General features: G+C 51.2%; 1 protein-coding gene across 3 annotated transcripts; it reads left to right on the top strand.

Annotated features, from left to right (window-relative positions):
- Positions 1-296: 296 nt before the first annotated feature.
- Positions 297-12,565, top strand: LGI3 (leucine rich repeat LGI family member 3). Of its 3 annotated transcripts, none has more exons than XM_073325134.1 (8): positions 297-353; positions 4,283-4,354; positions 4,915-4,986; positions 5,236-5,307; positions 5,814-5,885; positions 6,428-6,597; positions 6,798-6,962; positions 8,142-12,565. In XM_073325134.1, the coding sequence occupies exons 2-8, from the start codon at positions 4,287-4,289 to the stop codon at positions 8,957-8,959; spliced, it is 1,437 nt and encodes a 478-aa protein (XP_073181235.1). In that variant the 5' UTR covers positions 297-353; positions 4,283-4,286; the 3' UTR covers positions 8,960-12,565. The 3 variants fall into 3 exon arrangements, with proteins under 3 accessions (XP_073181235.1, XP_073181233.1, XP_073181234.1); XM_073325132.1 differs by lacking the exon at positions 297-353 and adding an exon at positions 1,104-1,490; XM_073325133.1 differs by lacking the exons at positions 297-353; positions 4,283-4,354 and adding an exon at positions 1,104-1,490.
- The last annotated feature ends 7,695 nt before the right edge of the window (positions 12,566-20,260 follow it).

Raw genomic sequence — 20,260 nt, 5'->3', positions numbered from 1 at the left:
CCGGGACCCTTGTTTGTTTGTTGTCAGTGATATGGCCTCAGGCCCAGCTGCGGAAAGTAAGAATGCCCTCTTTAGAGCCATCCCCTCTCATTGTTAGCCAGGAGAAGGCTGTGCCTGGAACGGTAGCCACTGGTTGGCTTGTGCCTCACAAGTCATTCATAAATTATCTAAGAGAGCTCAGCAAGGACATGTCAGATGGGAGGGGGTTGGGGAGTGTATGGGGGGGGTGGCAGGAGTTGATGGGGGAGGGAATCGGTGACATCGGTAGAATGCTGCAAACTTAGGGGCACAGGGCAGAGAGATCGGAAGGAAATGAGCAGGCAGGGAGGACAAAGCTGAGGCCCCTGTTTCAGGTAGGAGGATCCTGCTGCAGGTGAAGGTCTTTGTGAGCTGGCAGGAATGAATGTGATGGGGAGGGTGGGTCAGCAAGGGCCAGAAGCCAATGGAAGAGTCTGTGCTTCAACTAACCATGGTCTCGGGATACACACAAGAGCACTCAGGTGCACACACTTCCATGTGCACACCTGTTCACCCACCCAAGTACACTGACCCACATGTACATATTCACACACTCATGCCTGCATGTGCACCCATTTTCATACACACACATAAACAAACACACAAGCGCACATAGAACATACACAACCCAGGCGCACACAGGCTCATGCAGTCACAAAAGCACACACAAACTCTCAGGCACATAAGAGCCTGGTCAGAGCCGTTCACAACCCATACATGCTCCATCGTGCACAGCCCTGCACATACAAAGTACACACACCGTCAGATATTTGTATACACACCGCATTTGCATGCACACTACAAACATTCACATGCACACGCAGAGAGACACACAAACACGCATGCGGAAGTCATATCTGGAGAGAGAGACACACATACACACTGTTACATGCGGTACATACACACACTCACATCTGCAAACACACTAGTGCATGCAGTATGCACATGCACACATACTATTGCACGTGGCACACTCCCACACTCCCCATGCACCACAGGCAACCCCAGCCGTGCTATCACTTTGACGAATCATTCAGCAGCAAAGCACTCCTGCTCCCCCCACCCCAGCAGTTGAGTGTGGTGCTCTGCAGAGAAGCATGATGGACTGTGGCATCCTCACTCCCAGGATTGCTTCAGCTCTTCACTGCAGCTCCTGGGCTTGAGAGCAAAGCCAGGAGAGGAGGGAGGATTACATAGCAGAGCTGAAGCAACAGTCTACGGGGGGATTCTTCTGGAGGGGACGGAGGACAGGCCAGGGAGATGGCTGAGCTGCAGCCAGGGAAAGTGATGCAGAGGGGGCAAGTCCTTGCCTTCCTCCTGATCAGCCTGGCCTACCTCTGGCTGCCTGCAGGCTCCAAGCGAGCCCCCAAGCTGCCCCCGTGTCCCCAGAGCTGCTCCTGCACCAGGGACACTGCCTTCTGCATTGACTCCAAAGCTGTCCCCAGGAACCTGCCCACGGAGGTCATTTCCCTGTGAGTATCAGCAGAGCAGGAGGGCGTGATCACTGGGATGAGGGATAGGGATATGGTGGGGGAGGTAGGTGGGCTGAGGGAATGTCTGGAAGCATTGGGGTTGGGGTTGAGGGAGATGGAGGTGGGGAATCCCTGGGGTTGATTGAGCTTTAGACTAAAAGGCTGAGGGCCCTTGTTGCTATTGGAGGGTTCCCAGAAGGCAGCATATTCCTTGGGGTTACATCGGAATGGGGTTGTTGTGGGTTCGCTAACACCGAGAGAGATGGTGTGTGTGTGAATCCATGGGGTATATGTGTGCACAAATGTATAATGTGTGTTCCATAATACCCCTCTGTGGGCATGCAGGTTATCGTGTATGTATGCTGGAGCTGCTTATTTGTATGAGAAAATCATGCATGTGTGCATGTAAACATATGCATGTCTGCATGACCATGCTGGGTGTCTATACCTCTTGGGTGTATTTTTCTTTCTGATCATGTTATGTGTCTGGGTGTGCTTCAGTGTAAGCTTGCGTGAGCATGTTGTTGATCATGTGGGGGAAGGGTGTGTTGTGGAAATGCATTATGTTTGTAAATGAGCATGTTTGTGTATGGAAGTGTGTGTGTGTGTGAGAATGAAAGCTAGGTGTATGAAAAGTAGTGCATGTTGGTGCAAGTGCAGTAAGTGTGTGTGTGGGGGGGGGGGGGGGAGAGCGGTACATGAACACTCTTTCATCCATCCGTGTGTTGTAGGGTGACCAGATGTCCTGATTTTATAGGGACAGCCCTGATTTTGGGGTCTTTTTCTTATATAGGCTCCTCTTACCCCCCACCCCCGTCCTGATTTTTCACATTTGGTTTCTGGTCACCCTAGTGTGTTGCCACCTCCTGGGTAGCTCCTCAGCCCAGAAATAGGCAGCCCTTTCCTTTCCACTGTTTGTCACAGCTGATCCAGACCTACAATAAGTCCTGACTGCCTCCTTTGGCGTGGCACCATGCCACCTCTCATTGACCTCGAAAAGCTCCTAACTCTGCCTGCGGGTTCCTCCTGACCTGGCTGGGGTGAGAGCAGGGAAGGAAAAGGAATGGTTTGATCTAATCTCATGCGCCTGTCACGGCTGTATCTCCGCAGTGACATACTGGAACTGACCCTTTGTAGATTGCCAGGGTGTGTGGGGAAAGTGTGCGCGTGTGCTTGATATGTGTGTGTGTCTGGTGCCCCTGCATTTTTTCTCTGGGGTGTGCATCTGCTGTGTGTCGTTTGCGTGCGTGTGTGTGTGTATATGTCTGATTTTAGAGCGTGTGCATGTGAGAGAGAGTCCCCTTTTTGTCTGCTGTGTGTGTGCACTGCATGCTTCCCCTGGCTATGTCCCTGGTGGGGCCTGAGAAATTCCATAGGAACACAGGAGCTGCCAGACTGGATCAGACCCGAGGGCCATCTAGCCCAGTATCCTGTCTCTGAGAGAGGCCAGCACCAGCACAATAGCAGATGGGAGATAATCTGCCTCCCACCCCCTGGATAACTCCCATCCTGGTCTCTAATAGAGATTGTCTGAAGCCCTGAAGTATACCCCATTTCTGCCCATCCTAGGTCCCTTGTCCTTGGCTTGACCCCCTCAAACCCTAGAGCCCAGGGTGGGAGGCCTGCTGACTTCATTCTTTAATTGTCTGCAGGAGCACTCTTCCTTCCTGCACACGCTGGCTCTGCTGCAGTCCATCGTCCTTGCCAGGGTGCTGGGGAGTGGGAGAATGGGATGATGCAAATGAGGAGCACCTGCTCCATGCTGCGGGTCCTGCATTGTATTAGCAATTCTGCCCCTGCCTCCGTTGGTTTATTTCCAATCAGACTGCACTTGTTGGACCTGTCCCAGGCAGACCAGCTCTCTGCAGCAGGAGGCAGGCAGGCTCCCTTTGCCGAAGCATGGCCCTATCGACTGGCTAAGGGGTCCCAAGGCTCCCTGGACCTTCAGGCCGTAATTACAGCAAAAGAGAGAGAGAGCTCTTTAAATATACCTCCTCCATCTGGAGAGCAGAGGGCAGATATAAACCTCCCCCTGGAAAGGCCGTGCCTGGATTCAAGAGCAGTATCTGGAGAATGCCAAGCTAGGACTAGGATAACAGGAGACTGCAGATCAGCACTGAGGAGTGTTGGCAGAGCTGTGGCAGGCCCCGGGTGGGAGAGCAGGGCGGCTGTGGGCCAGCACTGAGAGGCATTGGCAGAGCAACACGAGACGCAGAGATGCTTACGCAGCACATACCAGTTGAACTGGGCAGGAAATGCTTGTCCTTACCTGCGAGGATTTTCAAGATTTCTACATTTTCCCCATCTTGAATCAGGACCAAAAGTTGAAATCTTGAAAATGTTTGCAAACCAAAGATCGGTAGAAAATTTCAAATTGCGTCTAGGGAAATGCATCGTTTCAATTTCGACCTTTTTAAAAAAACGTTTCTTTTACCATGCACTAAAATTTTGAAACAAATTCATTTTGACCTGAACAACAAACCTTTTTTTTTTTTCATTTGGAAAATGTCAAAAAGCCGAGGCCTTGGCAATTTAAAATGTGTTTTCAAATTTGTTCAGAAACGGGGAAACTTGTAGAAACCAACCGTCCTTCCCTGCGGGCAGCTTTGGTTTCTGTGAACAGACATTTCCCCGCAAAAAACAAATTTCCCTGAAAAGTCCCGACGGGCTCTGCACACTGCTGTCTGCCTAGCTCCAACCCACACTATGCTGCTGTCACTTTTCTGAGTGCTAAACACCCCATCTTCCTGGAATGGTCCTGAGCTTTTCTCTCCTCCTTTCCTTCTCCGCAGGACCATGGTGAACGCGGCCTTTACTGAAATCAAAGCAGCAGCCTTCGCTCACATCCCCCTCCTGCAGTTCCTGTACGTCTCTGGGTCTCTCATTGGGATGGGGGCTTGTTATTGCCAGGGCAGTCCCCAAGGATGGGGACACAGGCCTTCCCATGCCCTGTGTGTCAGCATGGGCTGGTAAAGGCTCGGCAGAGTCTCTCTGGGGCGGCCTTGGAGCTGTAATGTTTGATCTCCCCCAAAGCTGGGCATGCCTGATCTAGGTGGCTGAATGGTGAGGTCATGGGAGATACAGATGGGCAGAGAAGACTTCCCCGTTATCCCCTCTCTCTGGGACAAACCACAGGCACGAGGGAGGACTCTGCTCCCCCATCATCCTACACGGAGGCACTCCAGCCCCGTGCAATGGGAAGGCCTCCCCCGCGACATCGGAGGTTAACCCCTGACCACAGCTGAGCTGCAGCAGGTAGCATTTGAACTCACAGCCTGCGTCCAGACCTCTGCCTTCTCGGTGCACCCGCAGCAGAGGGGAGGGGTTCCAGTCTGTGGTATTCTCAGCCTAGCACCCCCAGTGCAGCCCAGCTGTGCTGGAGATGGCGGCCCCCGGAGCTGATGTCTCGCCTTTCTCTTTGCAGATTACTGAACTCCAACAAGTTTATGCTGATTGGGGACGATGCCTTCACCGGCCTCTCCCACCTGCAGTACCTGTACGTGCGCCTCTCCTTCGCACTGGGGTCGGCTGGAGGGAGGCGATGGTGGGAATTGGGAGGAGAAGGTCTTGGAGGGGGGTTGCAGGGAAGGTGCCACCTCTGATTAGGGTTGAGGGGGGTGGATGCTCCCCTCCCATCTGAAATGGCCACCCCAGGAGAGAGGGGAGCTCAGTCCCTGGGGCTGCTTGGCAGCACCACCTCTCAGGGAGCAGAGGGCATGACCTGTGTCCCCGTTTGTCACCGCAGGTTCATTGAGAACAATGACATCCGCTCTCTGTCGAAATTCACCTTCCGAGGGCTGAAGTCCCTGACACATCTGTGAGTATGACCCGTGCCGGTGGACATGGCACACTTTGCATGAGCCTATGGGTAGAGTGCACCTAGCACGCACCTGTGGATATGGCATTCCCATGGGCATGCCACACCTCACAGGCACTTGTGAGTACAGCACACCTCACACATGCTGTGGGTATAATGTGTGCCACAGAGCTTGTGGGTATGATCCGCTTGGCATGCCGGACACGTGCCTGTGGGGATGGCATGCCTGACAGAGTAGTACAACAGGACCATCTATTTGTGAGTTTCGCAATGAGCAGACAGCCCTGTCTCTCTGACTTTTTGGGTGGTATCTCCACCTATCAAAAAATGCCAGAGCCGTGGGGTAGGGAGTTGCCACTATGGACACAGTGGTGGCTTCCAGGCCAGAGCTTCTGCCCAGGGTCCGTTCAGAAGGAGGTGCCATTTTTCCTGGCAATAAGTCTCTCTCTCTCTCTCTCTCTCTCTCTCTCTCTCTCTCTCTCTCTCTCTCTCTCTCTCTCTCTCAGATCTTTGGCCAACAACAACCTGCAGACGCTGCCCAGAGATATCTTCACATCCCTGGACATCCTCAGTGACCTGTAAGGCCCAGCCCAGGCCTCCTGCCACCACTTGGGGCCTGTTATTGAGGGAGACGCTGTCCCATGCTGTGTAGAGCCAACGAGCAGGATATCAGAGCCCAGGAATCTTGATCCTGGGCTGGGCCAAGGTCCTCGCAGCAGCCCAACCTGCCTCCCCATTCTCCTGCCTACCCCAGTGCCTTCACCCCACCCCTCCTGGCCTGCAGATCCAGCGCCCAGCTCCCTAGCCTTCTCTTTGGGGCTGGAGGGCGTCAATATCCACACACACCTTTGGGCTCTATGGGCTCAGAGCACAGGTGGGAGAACAGAGGGATGGGTCTCTTTAACAAGGCACAAGGGACTAAATGTGCTCCCCACCCACACACCAGGGTTGAGACGAGCTCCCCCAGAGCTGGAACCATTTCCTTGTCCAGGCCCAGACTGTAAACACATGCTTTGGGGTTCCCAGCCTTGTCTGTAGCTGGGGGGTGATGGAGGGGCGGTAGTGGGGTTCCATTGCTCATGTGACCAGTGCTCCATTGTAAACCCTCCACCACCCTCAGGGACCTCCGGGGCAACGCTTTGATCTGCGACTGCAAAATCAAGTGGCTGGTGGAATGGGTGGAGAGGACCAATGCCACGGTGCCTGCCACCTTCTGCAGCAGCCCTGTCCGCTTCCAAGGGCAGAAGATTCGGGACCTGGCCCTCAAGGACTTTGACTGCATCACGACAGGTAGGAGTGGCTGCTGCTCTCACTGCTTCACTAGGCACGGCTGGAGGCAAGGGAGAGTGGATACGGGGCCACTTTCCATGGGCATGGTTGAAAAGCAAAGCCGTTGGTCATGCTGCCATGGCCAGGGAGCAGTGGGCTGTGTGGTGTGACGGGGGTCCCCACTGCTGCCACATCTTCACCTATTGCACCTTCCCTCCCAGACTTTGTGGTGCACCAGGTCCTGCCATTCCAGTCGGTGTCAGCTGAGCCCTTTGTCTACAGCAGCGACCTCTACGTAGCACTGGCCCAGCCCAGTGCCAGCAGCTGCACCATCCTCAAGTGGGACTATGTGGAGCGCAAGCTAAGGGACTTTGACCGCATCCCTGGTAAGGACCAGCCATGCAGACAGACATTCTGTCATGGCCATGTACTTCCCTGGAGGAGTGGGGCCGGAGGTGGGAGACAACAAGTCCCATTATAGTGAGCACTAGGAGAAACCGCAAGATCCTGTTATCAGAGGTTTAGGGTCACTTGCAATCAGTCACTCATTGCCTGAGCCATGAAGAGGCACATGGCAGCGGGCTAGTAAGAGGGCACATTAGCCTCCCTGGTGCGGTTCAGGGCGGGTTCCTGGGAAGCTGTGAGTTACCCTAGGGGTTTACTGTGCAGAGCTTACGGTCAGAAACACCTGGCATTGCCGGGTGGTTCTTCCCACTCCCTTTGGCAGAGGCAGGGAGTGCGGATTGCAGGAGCTGCATCCTCGCCGTCACAGCAAAGCAACCTGGATCCCCCTTCAGATTGAAGGCCAACAGCAGGGTGCATGCATGCGTATATGGGAGAGTCTCCAAGTGTTTGTGTGTACATGTGAAAGTGCACTGTGGGTGTATATGTGAGTGGTTATAGAATCAGAGAAGTGTAGGACTGGAAGGGACCTCAACAGGACATCTAATTCATCTCCTTGCACTGCGGCAGGACCAAGTAAACCTAGATCATCCCTGACAGGTGTTTGTCCAACCTGTTCTTAAATTCCTCCAGTGACGGGGATTCCACCACCTCCCTGGGAAGCTCAGTCTAAGGGAGGGTATGGATTTTCCATGACTATGCAGGTGCGGGCAGAGGTATGGGGTATGTGTGTATGCAAGCAGGTATGCTAACGCTGCTCACCTGGGACACTCTCCTCCACTAGCTACTGGAAGCTGCTCCAGAGCTGGACGTCATCCTTCCAGGTGGGCACCGAAATCCAGTCCGGGTTCTTCTCCTCTCCCCGCATTCCAGGGAGCACATGTGCCTGTGAGGGACACAGGTGAAAAATATCTTCAGTCCTGACAGGGAGAGGGAACCCTCAGCCTAATTCACTTTGGGTATGAAGAGCTGGAACTGGATTTCTCTGCCCACCTGGCATGGGCTCTGGGTGCATCGCCTGGGAGGACGAGAATCTGGGCTGGATCTCTGTGGCCGCCCAGAATGGGCTCTGGGTGCAGACCATGTCTGATGCAGGCACAGTGTATGCTGGAGCAGGGGGCCAAGGGCCTGCCCTGCTGACTCTGACTCTTGCCCCCTTGCAGCTCATTCGGCCGTGTACTGCAAGCCCATCGTGGCTCAGTCGCAGCTCTATGTGGTGGTGGCGCAACTCTTCGGCGGCTCCTACATCTACCGGTGGGACACCAACGTGGACAAGTTCATCAAGATCCAGGACATGGATAGCAGGAAGATCCGCAAGCCCAATGACATCGAGGCCTTCCAGATTGACGGCGACTGGTACTTCGTCATCGCCGACAGCTCCAAGGCCGGCTCCACCAGCCTCTACCGCTGGAACCAGAATGGCTTCTACTCCCACCAGGCCCTGCACCCCTGGCACCGTGACACCGACGTGGAATACGTGGAGAACGAAGGCAAGCCCTGGCTCATCATCTCCAGCAGCTCCCAGGCCCCTGTCATCTACCAATGGAGCCGCGCCCAGAAGCAGTTTTTGCAGCAGGGGGAGGTGGCCGAGGTGATGGACGTGCAGCTGGTCAAGCACTTCAAGTTCAAGAAAGACAATTACCTGTGCCTCAGCCGCTACATCGGGGACTCCAAGGTGGTCAAGTGGGAGGGGCAGCGCTTCACCGAGCTGCAGACCCTGCCCTCACGGGGCTCCATGGTCATGCAGCCCTTCCTGGTGTCCCAGCGCCAGTACATGGTGCTGGGCAGCGACTTCTCCTTCACCCACGTTTACCTCTGGGACGAGGAGAAGCAGAAGTTTGTCAAGTTCCAGGAACTCTCCATCCAAGCCCCCCGGGCCTTCCACTACGTCCCCTTGGAGGACATGGATGTCCTGCTGGCCCCCAGCTTCAAGAGCAGCACGCTGGTCTACAGACACGTTGTGGTGGACCTCAGCTTGTAGGGGGTGCCCCTGCCGCCTGCCCAGCTCCCTGCCTCACGCCTAGACACTGTGCAGAGAAAATGTTCTTCCACTTGCAACACCCCTGGAGCAGGGGACTCCAGTGCCCTGCATCTCCTCAGGCTAACGCTTCCTGTCTGTGCCCATTGCTGCCCCACAGCCATATCCAGGGACAGGTCCAGAACACATACATACTCACACAGACCCATGAGTACATGCATACCCAGCACACATTCCATCCAGACACTCATATTCATGAGTGTATCCTCACCACAGTCATCCCTCCATAGATAAACTCATACCCACATGCCCTCCAGCATCTCATACACATTGCATCCCTGCCCATCTGCCTTCAGCGTGCGCCCACTCCAACACCCCCAAGTACACTCCTTCCCAGTCTTCTAGCCATACCATGTGCATCTACACTCACTCTTTATATGTCCATGCAATCCCTGTGCACCCCATTAGGAACAAACACACGTTCCTGCACCCCTTACCCTCACATCCATCTCCCTGCATCGAGTCTTATATCCATGCCCATATACTGCCGTTTATGGACGCCCACGTCCATGTACACCCTCAGATCCATGCCTGTACACATCCACTCTCACTACTGCACTTTCCACGCACACACAGCTACTCCCGTGTGCACATTCTTATGGGCGAACCCAGATTTGGTGCATCGGCGGTGCACCACATCACGCTGCCTCTCCCACCCACCGACACACGCATGCATCCCTGTATCTGTCACCCCGAACCCTCCCTGCAGTTCCCTCTGCACACATGCTCCTGTCCCCATACACAGCGCTGGGGATCGGGCCTGGAAGAAGAAAGTCCCTTGTCGTGACTTCTCCCAAACTCTTCCTGCAGCCTCTGCCGCACTTCCTGTAGCCATCACCCATGTTCAGACTGTAGAGATGCTGCTCTGGGCGGCTGCACCACTCCTGAGACCACCTGACCCCCTTTGTCTCCTGCATCCGCCCTGCAAGAGGGCTCTTTGGAAGTGTGCCCAGTGGCAACATCAGCCCAGATTGTCCCAGCTTCCTCAGTGAGCTGCCTTCCAAGGCCCACTGGGAGCTAATGGAAGTATAGAGGCACCCTTTGTATCTCCCCCACTTTACTGCAGTGACCTGCTTTGCTTCCCTCCAGGCATCGTCTCTCTGTCAAGCTGCAGGGGGCAACATTGTCCAGTGGTTAGTGTAAGGGACTGGGGCTCAGGAGTCCAGGCTTGGCTTTTCCACTGAGCTGCTGTGTGACCTTGGATAAATTGCCATGCCTCAGTTTCCCCTTCTGTAAAAGGGAGATACTGTTGCTCAGCCTCCTTTGTGATCTGCAGACAGGAAGAGCTATCAGCATGCTAGCTATCAAGTCTAGTGCATGAGCCCATGTGCCTTGGGCGCATCAATCCCCATGCACAAATCCAGGGCCAGTGGAGAGGGTCAGAGAGCATGCGCGAGTGCACAGCTCTAGTGGACGTGCCCAGTACACCATCCCCGTGCATATGCACCGGTGCACAATCCCCGAGCAGAAATGTAGTGCATCTGCTCCAGTGCACAATCCTGCTGCGTAAGCACCAGTGCATCTTTCAGGGCAGGCTGGATGAGCAGCTAAAGGGAAATATGCCTGTTCTGGTTTGTCTAGTGTGTGGATTTCTAGCCTGCTTTTGCTTGCCATGTGCGCACATGGCTCAAGTTAAACAGAATTGCTGACAGCCACAGCGACAGGGAGTGACAGGAGAGACTCCTCCAGGGAGTCACACGTCCCATACAAGAGAAGGAAGCCAGGGTTTCCTGAACTACCAAGTTTCAGCCCACCCAGCTCCTGGCGTGATCCCAGTGCTGGCTCTGCCTGGCCTTTGATGTTTATAGATGACATCAACCAATGGCCACAGGGCCCAAATCATCTCTCGGTCTCACTAGTATGTTCCCCACTGAAAGGGTGGAGTCGCGTCGGTGTCAGTGATAGGAGCAATTGTCCCCTGTATTCTACTCAGGGAGATAGAATTCCAGCCCCCAAGCTGATTCTCATTCACCTCTGAGCCCCTTTACACCACATGCCCAAAAAGCATGTAACTAATCGACTCCCATGTGGAGGCCAGGTTGGCGCGAAGGGGCTGTTGTGTCCACAAGAATCAGACCTGTAGTGTCTCGATGTCCCCTTTGTCTCTAGTGCATCACCGGGGATTGGAGCAAAGGTCCCAGTTTGCTCTGTGATTCTATATGTCCCAGGCATTGGTAGGAGGCACAGAGCAGCTCAGACGGCGATCATTTCCCAGATGTGGGAAAAGCCTGCACATCTACAAGATGTGCAGCGAGGAGCTCTCCCTTCATACTATGCTTATTTCCTTTGATCATCAGAGAGGGAGTGGGGACTGGTTCCCTGTGCCCGGTTTGCTGATATCCTGCTTGTGTATTGGGGAAATAAGACCCTGCCCCTCCTCACTTCCTCATAGGGTGCCTAGATATGGGGAACATCAGAAAGTTCTGCTCCAAACCCCCTCTCCTCTGGGGTCTCTGGGCCTCTTGCAACTGCAGACCTCAAAGGCAGGGGGCTTTCTGGTGGGTCGGAACCAGGGAAAAGGAACTTTCGTAGTTGGTTTTGGTGCTTCATCTCCTGGGAGGCTAACCAGGCGAAGGCATCTGTTTCCCATTACGTCTCTCTGTTTATTCATCCATATTGCCGATCCACAGACTAGCCCTATCTCTAGCCGTTTGTTTCTATGACTCATGTCCTCAAAAGTCTGTAGGTGCCTAATTCCCATTGAAATCAATAGGTGGTAGGCACCTAAAAACCTTTGAGGATCTGGGCCTCTATCCCTACTTATCCCTCCTTTCCCCCAGCAGTTTGGTCATGCAAAGCGTGGAAGAGCTGAGGATGGGCTATGTGTCGCCGCCTCCTGCCTGTGGGTGTGGTTTCACACAGGAGATAAAAGCCTACTATTGCTGCTCACTGCAGGAATTATCCCTTTAGCACTGATAGCTCCAGGTTCAAACCCTGCAGGTTGTGACGGGTGGAGGACAGGTTGTTACTTTTGCAGTAGGGATACCTAGAAAGAAGGGAAAGGCTGATCAGCAAGTGAGGGCTTCAGGAGGGTTCCCCTATCCCTAACAGAGAATGAGCCTGAGCTCTTCAGGCATAAGGGCATCTTGCCTGTCCTAACCAATTTACTCCTGAGCAGCAGTGACCCAGTCTCAAACCCGCCTTCCCCTGCAGCTCCTACAGGCCCTGATCCTCCTCCCATTGGCGCAAGTGGCACAGCTCCTGCAGACTCCACTGGGAGCAGGAGCAGGCTCAGGGGAGCCTGCTGTCAGTGTGCAGTGACCCCATCAGCATTGTTCCTCCTGTTCCCCTCGCTCTCCAGCTGGAGAGAGGAGCAGCCCTGAGGTTCTTTCGCCATCTGCTGGGGAGTGGTGACAGGGACGGCCTGACCCTGCTGTGTGGGGGCTGGAGCTGGGGGGGGGCTCCCAGCTGCCTGTGGCTTCCCTCTCGGCCACACTGCCCCTCTCCTCAGCCCCCCAGAGCAGGATGCTCTCTGCATACAACTTATAACCGAGGTGTACAAGCTCTACCGAAATGCTTCCGAAAATAAACGCACTGTGACACTTCTGCCGTCCTTTGTTCTGAACCATGAGCTCTGTGCTATGGAACGTGCCAGCCCCAGGGATGGAGTGTGTGTGTGTGTGTCTGTGTGAGTGTAGGAATGCACAACCTAATGGGGGTGTTACAAACCTGATAATACTCTCTCCTCCCTGAGCATCCTCTCCCTTTCATCCCAAAATAGCCCCTTCCTGATCCCACAGTTCCTCTCCCAGTCCTGGCACACACATCCCCTCCCCTAATCTCATAATATTTCCTCTCCTTAATCCCAGAATTTCCTTCCCACTAATCTCTGACTCTCCACCCTGGCAACACATAGCCCCTCCAGTTCCAGCACACCATGCTTTCCCTTGAACCCCTTCTCCATTTTATCCCCAACTGAGAGAGAAGGTTCAGGGATCTGCAGTTCCCTGTGGCCAGTGCTTTCTTTCACATTGCTCCCAGGGGACCTCTTGACAGCATCTCCTGGCCACCTCCCAGCCTGAAATGTCCCCTGCTGGTCACCCAAGAGCCAGGCAATCGTAGCTGGACTCCTGCCACCCCCCACCCCAGCCCCCGTTACAAGTGAGAACTCAGATGCATGTGGAAAACCTTTGAGCCCTATGTCAGGCACATTTCCAACCCAATTGGCCAAAGGATGGGGCAGAAATCCTCCTGACAGATACTTTATGACTCGTACTGTGTCCATCCGTCCATCCATCCAATACTATACATGCCCATCTATCTAGCTGTCTTTCTGTCTCTGTGACTGTATGTACCTACTCTCTCTCACCATAGATATTCATTCACTCTATCTATTTTACACATTGCTCGTCCCAATAGTAGCCAAGGTGCTGTTAATACTATTATCAGGAGGCAATATTTAAGCAATAATGACTGAGAGAGCATGGCTGGGCCCCTTGGTAAACAGATGAAGGAGTTGCGGGCCCAAGAGACAGCCTGGTCATTAGCTGATATGGAATGGCCCACCCACTGGTCATTTTTATTTTTATAAGGCCTGACCCAAAGCCCATTGAAATCAATGGGACGTTTTCTGTTGAATTCAGTGGGTTTTGGATCAGGTCCAGACAACATGACATAGTGACTGCATTTCTGTGCTTTAAGGATTAGCAGTTGAATACCTTGTATAATGGCCAGGGCTCGCACTGGCTGTGACTCTCATGGCTGGTCCATTCATTCCCAATTGGCTGTGCTCAGCAGGGACAGTCCCTATTTATTTTTCGCAGCCGACTATCACTTTCTCCTCTGTTATTCAACCCCAACAGCCCCCAGTGTTTCTCAATACCAACCACCGGGGCCACCTGGGGTTTTTCCTGAGGCCACCATAGCCTCCTGGACAGAGATGGGGAGGGCCAGGGGGCAAGCAGCAGCCCCTCCCTGCAGCGCCCAGGGGCTTAGGAGGCAGGCTTCGACCTCCCCCACTCCCGCCTGGCTCCACCCATGGGGCTCCGGCTCTGGGCTTCAGCCCTGGGCAGCAGGGCTTGAGCAGGGCCAGCCTTATGGGATGCCATGGTCAAGATGCAAGAAGTGGGGTGAGCCTGAGGTGCAAGGCCATGAAAGGGAGCTGAGGGAGGGGCGGGGGGAGGAGCAGGGCCCAGGGGACGATGGAAAACCCGTGGGGCAGTGGGGAGGCAGCAGGGGCTAGAGGCAATGGGTGGAGGGCCAAATTATCATGTAATGGTGGAGGGTACCAAAATATTACTATATTATTTTTATTAATGAGTCTGCAAAAAAAAATCCTACATAAATTAATTACACTGATTTGGACATGTATATGTGTATATTTATTTGTTTGTCGTAAAGTTAATTAAGTAGTTTTAGGAAAATTTGTCAAAGTGGCCACTAGCAAGAGTTGATGGCCACCCTCTGAGGCCACCAAAAATTTTGTTGTGAGAACCCCTGCATTAGTCCAATAGGGATCAATAGAAATCAAAGGGAGCCCCCAAATGCCTCTGTTTATAGATTCTAGAGGCTGGAAAAGGTCTTTCCTGGTGGTGAAAGGTTAGCGGAGTGGTCGATGGGAAAGCAGGGCTTGCTCCCAGCCTTCCATTAGCTTTATAACCCACAGCAGCCTTCACAATATTTTATTCAATACTGAATTAAACTAAGTGCTGTGTGGCACCTCTGGCATCCCAGCCTCCAGGGACAGGAACCACTCTGGTTTCTTATATAATCAAACTCTACCTTGAAAAAACATCTGCTGGGTGTTCCCCAGACAAAGAATCCTAGGTAAATATCTGTGGTGGATCAGCACACCAGGACCGAGTATACAACAGCTGCTCAGACACTGTGACAACAGAGAATTACAACAGGAGCTGGATGGTCCCACCTAATTCGACCAAGGGCTGATTTTTCATAAGGGCTGAGTCCATTTTGCACAATAGTGAATTTGCACAGACAGGCTCCCTGGTGCAAATTGGAGGCAGCCCCCATTTGCAAACCCAAGCATTGTGCAAATTAAGGCTGGAATTTCCCAAGTGACTCCCACTGAAAGTTGGACACCAGCTCCCTTAGCTCCATTTGGAAATACCAGCCTGTCCAATTTGCACCAGGGATTAACTTTCACCAGGTTTGCATCTCTTCCCATCCCCACCCGCCAGGTGTGCATCTACCTTAAATCGCCTGTGAAATGATGTAGGTTTGCAACTCAAAACCACTCACAAGAATAGCACCAATCAGTTGCGCTCACAGCTTCCCAGAAAGCGGAAAGGGAATTGCTTGCTGCGGAGGCTTCTGACACGAAGCTCATAGGTCAAATTCACCCCTGGTATAACTCCATTATCTTTAGGGTTACATCCGGGAGGAATCTCAGTCCCCCTGCAATTAAAGAAGTTGCCACCTGCATAGCATGCAGATAACCACAGTCGGTGTTTGGCTGGGCCTTGGATTTAAGAAAAGGACTTGTGACAGCCCTTCTACAAAAATAATGTACTGCAGGATCCTTCAGGAATGAGCCAATACACCATTATTTGCAATGTTGACACTGCAGGGAGCGGGACTGTTAACGCAAGATGCTGTCCTATTATTTTGATAAGGGAGTTTTCCAAACATTGCAGGGTCCAGGGAAATTAGCTACCAATTCATCACAGAGATTGAATGGCAGGAACTTCGTTCTCACAACCAGTCTTTCCTATCACTGCGGTATCTAGGCACCAAAGTTTCATCGGAGCCTGTGATCATGTGAGAGAGTCATCAGAGCATGTAATAGTCCTTTGCCCTTTTTGGGGAGGATCTCAATGCATTTTATATGTGTCAATGAATTTTCACAATGTCCCTGTGTTGTAGGGATTATCATCTGCATTTTACATGAGGGAAACTGAGGCATGGATTGCTTTCCCCAGCTCAGCAAAGTATTTAACCATGTGCTTCATTTTAATCCTGTACTTAAATCCCATGCACTTAAAAGTTAAGCACATGCTTTGCCGAATTGGGGGCATTGATTTTAATAGGCTTTGAAAGACTGCCTGACCTTAAGGTCAGACAGCAAAATCAATGGTAGATCTAGGAGTACAACTCAGATCTACAGAATCTCCATCTCCAAGCCTTCAAAAATCATGAGATTTCAAAAAATAACAATACACTTTTGGCTCTTTTTCTTTGTGTACTGGTTTCTGAGCTTTCAGGGCGCACTCAGGTCACCTGTTTTCAGGTATTTTTCTGCAACCAATAGAGTTAGAAACTTGCTTTTATTTCTAATGAAAACTGCAATTCTCACCTAATCATATGACTCCAGGAGCTGGGGCAAACATCAAATATAGTGAGACTTGACGACACTGGGTCTACTGAGTCCCAGGTCTGGGTTTTAACCAGAAGACCATCCCTCCTCCTGCTTGTGTAGCTCACAGGTATCTATGCATCTCTCAACGGACATACGCGCACTGTACGAACACTACAAAAAGAGTATACGTTGGGTGCACTTTTGACTTTTTCACAGCCCAATGGCAGCATCTCCCACAGCCCATTGCAAAAGCAGCCCTGGTAAACCTCAAGCACCTTCTTTTCTGCTCTGTGCCCTCTGTGTCTTGTGTTGTTTTCACGTTGCACTGCGGAAAGCCATTGCCAAAATGCAATTTGCGTTTACCAGTCAGAGCCTGCATGGTTTGTTTTCTTTCCTTTGGGCACTGGAACACGCACACCGATTATTTGCGTGCATGCGTCAAGCACCTTTCCTGTCAGGTTACACACAGCCTCATGATGCTGTTGTTTCACATGAAGTCCTTTTGTAGTTCACAGAAGCAATTAGCAAAGAACTCGGAGTGAAACAGGCAAGCAACCATCCCAGAGGCACCATGGAAACCAACTATCCAGTGACCGTGCCCTCATCCTCAAAGGGTTCCGAGGCTTCGAGGAAAATGTGCCAGCCAAATGGGCTGTGTCACTTGGAGCTTTTACAAGGATCAATATTGATTTTCCATTCTGAGAAGTGGTGAACGGGCCAATTTCCCTTCCTTGTTTTTTGTGTGTCAGAGACTTGTGACCTTTGAGACTTGTTTGGGTCTTGACTACCACAGCAAATAACAATGGGGAAAGCACGGTGCAGTCCAGCTCTAGCCCACTGGAGTTAGATGAGGGCCAATTGCTGAGTCATCAGTTGTTTTTTTCACTTTAATTTCATGAGGGCTCCAATCTACAACGGAGGCTGAAATCATTTGTTAGGAAAGCACCTATGGAAATTTCTGCTAGAGCGATACTAAGCCCTTCCCGACGACTTGCAAACACAAATCTCCCCTTTGTGTGCACTCACACCTGTTCAACCCCAACCCTGAGGAACGAAGGCCTGGGAAATCACATTGGCTTAGCAGCCTGTCTGGAAGCATAATCTGCTATGAAGACCACTATGAACAATTCTTTGGGGGTCCCTTTTTCAGCTCTTGGATACCACGGTCATAGGCACTATAGACAGAGAGAGAGAGAAGTTCAATAGATCAGCAAATTTAGGCTCTGTTGAAGCAGGAGGAAGGGAATTCCATAGCCGAGGGCTGACAATACTCTAGGTCCAGCTCTTTTCTGTTGAAACCAGGGGGGCATTGGCACGTCATAGGGTTGTAATTGCCCTGTTATCACATACAGAGAGAGTCAGAGCTAGACCCTCAGCTGGTGCAAACCGGAGAAGCTCTGTGGAGGCATGGTCATTTATGCCAGCTAGGCATCTGATTTACTAGGTTTATAGAGGAAATTAAAGGGGGCTCTTCTGAAATAAAGGTCATAGGTCAAATTCACCCCTTGTGTAACTCCATTGGCTTTACTGTTACACCAGGGATGAATCTGAGTCCCTAATCTTAGGTTATGTATTGTTTGTAGAGCCCAGGGCTTGCATGTGCTTTGCAGGTGTGCCCCACTTCCTAGCTTTCTAACACTAATATGACATCATGAGTTCACTGCCGATAGAACAGAGACACTGCAGGACAGATCCTCAGCTGGTGTAACCTCAGGTTGCTCCAATGAAGTCAGTAGAGTTACCCCAGTTACACCAGCTGAGGATCTTGGCCAGTTACTGGAAGGCTTCACAAAAGGAATGGGTTGGAAGGAGGGATCTGAAGGAACAGAGGGAGGGTTGCTGAGTTCTATGTACATGAAGTGGGAGGCTAATAACATGGGATCATAGCAACACGATTAGAGCATTAAACCCAAAGCATTGTACGTTTCATGGCTCAGGTACATACACTAGAGCTATTGTTTCATTTTTCTGTCTCATCAGTTTCACCTATGTATGCAGTACCACAGGAGCGTGCGTGAATAGGACCTAAAATCCCGTTAAGGTCCCTTCACAAAGACATCTTTGTTGCAGGGATACTATTCAAGGAGCAGCGGGAGGTTGGAGCATGCAGTACCTGCCAACTTTGGGAAGCTATGAATAGAGACTTTTGGAGACAGATACAATGGAGTCGGAACACTTTTTGGAGGGACAGAGTGGAAAAATTGTAGATGTTTTGCTCAAAAGATAGAAACTGTGGCTCCAAAATGGGGACATTTGGGAAGTCTGGACAGGGCTGCAACTGTCTCCTTTTGTCCTAGCCTGTGGGGAAAGTGGAATCCTATGTGTTTTTTGCCATCGCTGGTGGTTTCCATGGAAATGATATTTACATCACGAACGTATCATAAATTTCCGGCACAATAAATAGATTAAGAATAAAGCACTGTGTCAAAGCCAACTATTGCTCTTAAGGCAAGCAGCAGTTTGATCCTCAGAGCTCACAGTAAAAAGCTGGAATTCAGGACACCTGGGTTCTGTTCCCAGCATTCCTATTGACTCACTGTGTAATGTTGGACAAGTCACTTCTCTGCTCTATATCTCTATTTTCCTATCTGTAAAATGGGCAGAGTAGATTTTGAGGCCAGAAGGGACCATTATGATCATCTAGTCTGACGGTCTGAGGAGTAACACAAGCTGGAAAATTTCACCAAGTAATTCCTGCATCTAGCCCAAAAACTTGTCGCTGAACAAGCGTGTGTCTTTTAGAGCAATTTACCTACCTACCTAACTTTGTGAGGCTTAGTTTGTCACTCTTTGTGAAGCACTTTGAGATCCCTGTTTGCAGACACAAATTCTTTTGAGAAAGAAGGATTTGTGGTGAAGACAATCCAAATGAAGGGCAAATGAAGGGTAAATCCATGGATGTTTCACTGATCCATTTTCATCATGTACATAATAGTGATTAGTGATTCATGAATAACTCTTTGTTTCTTTATTTGGCACTGTTCATGGGAGGACTTCCCAAGAGTTCACAGATATGAATGTATTAAGCAACACAACACAGGGAGGTAGGTAAATAGCTACAGCATTTTATCAGTGGGGAAACTGAGGCACAGAGGGGTGAAATGAGGTATCCTGGGGAGTAAGTGCCAGAACTGGGATTGCAACCTAGATTACCTGATTCTCACTGTCCTGCTCTGGCTACTAGACTAAGCTGCCTCTGCTTTTTAAAAATTGTCAGTTGTTGCCTAGCAACAACCCACACCATTCTTAAAGCCACAAGGCATTGAAATCTCAGCAAAACCTTTAAGCCAATGCTTAGCTTTGAGCACACACTTAAGTCCCAATGAAGTCCACTTAAGCTAGTTGACTTCACTGGGACTTAAGCATCTGGTTACAGTTGTTAAGCATTTACTTAAGTGCTTTGCTGAATCAAGGCCTCAGAGAGTTGGGGTCCTGGTTACATCTGTTGTTATATGGGGTGATTTCTCTGTCACTTGGAGGCAATTTTAATTCTAGTCTTATGATTTTTGCTGTTTTCTTAAAGCCTCAGCTCCAGGATTCATGTGGTTACCTGAACATTTTAGCTTTATTTTTTTTAAAGATAAGTTTTCAGCCCTTATGGTTTCTGGGAAAGGCTTGCAAATGTGACCCAAGTGCACCCTTAATGCTCAAAAGCCAGAAGATAACAAAAGAGAACCCCAAATGTATTCTTGTTTTAAAATCTCATGATTTTGGGGGTGGAGGCTGGCCCTGGGTTTTTGAAGGCTCTGTGTTGGCACTGCTAGGTCGCCTTTCACCCCATGAGACTGGGTTTAGAAAAAGGCCAAAGTTTCCAAAAGCAGCCTGTGTTTGGAAGTCCATCCCTTTCGGTGAGTTTTGCATGAGATGGAGTTTACTATATTTACTTTATTTAATTTATTTATTTAAAAAGCGTGGGGCCCCGCGCTCGCCCCCACGTGAGCAGTTCAGGGGGCGGGGCACCGAGTTCCCTGTCCGTGGCTGACTTCGAT

This window comes from Lepidochelys kempii, chromosome 26, assembly GCF_965140265.1.
Source record: "Lepidochelys kempii isolate rLepKem1 chromosome 26, rLepKem1.hap2, whole genome shotgun sequence".
Taxonomy (NCBI): Eukaryota; Metazoa; Chordata; order Testudines; family Cheloniidae; genus Lepidochelys; species Lepidochelys kempii.
This window is presented reverse-complemented; position numbering and strand designations above follow the sequence as displayed.

Coding starts and splice junctions, on each gene's coding strand:
- LGI3 (XM_073325132.1), top strand. CDS start 1,279: ATGGCTGAGCTGCAGCCAGGGAAAGTGATGCAGAGGGGGCAAGTCCTT. Junction 1,491..4,282: donor CCCACGGAGGTCATTTCCCT/GTGAGTATCAGC, acceptor CCTTCTCCGCAG/GACCATGGTGAACGCGGCCT. Junction 6,598..6,797: donor CTTTGACTGCATCACGACAG/GTAGGAGTGGCT, acceptor CTTCCCTCCCAG/ACTTTGTGGTGCACCAGGTC.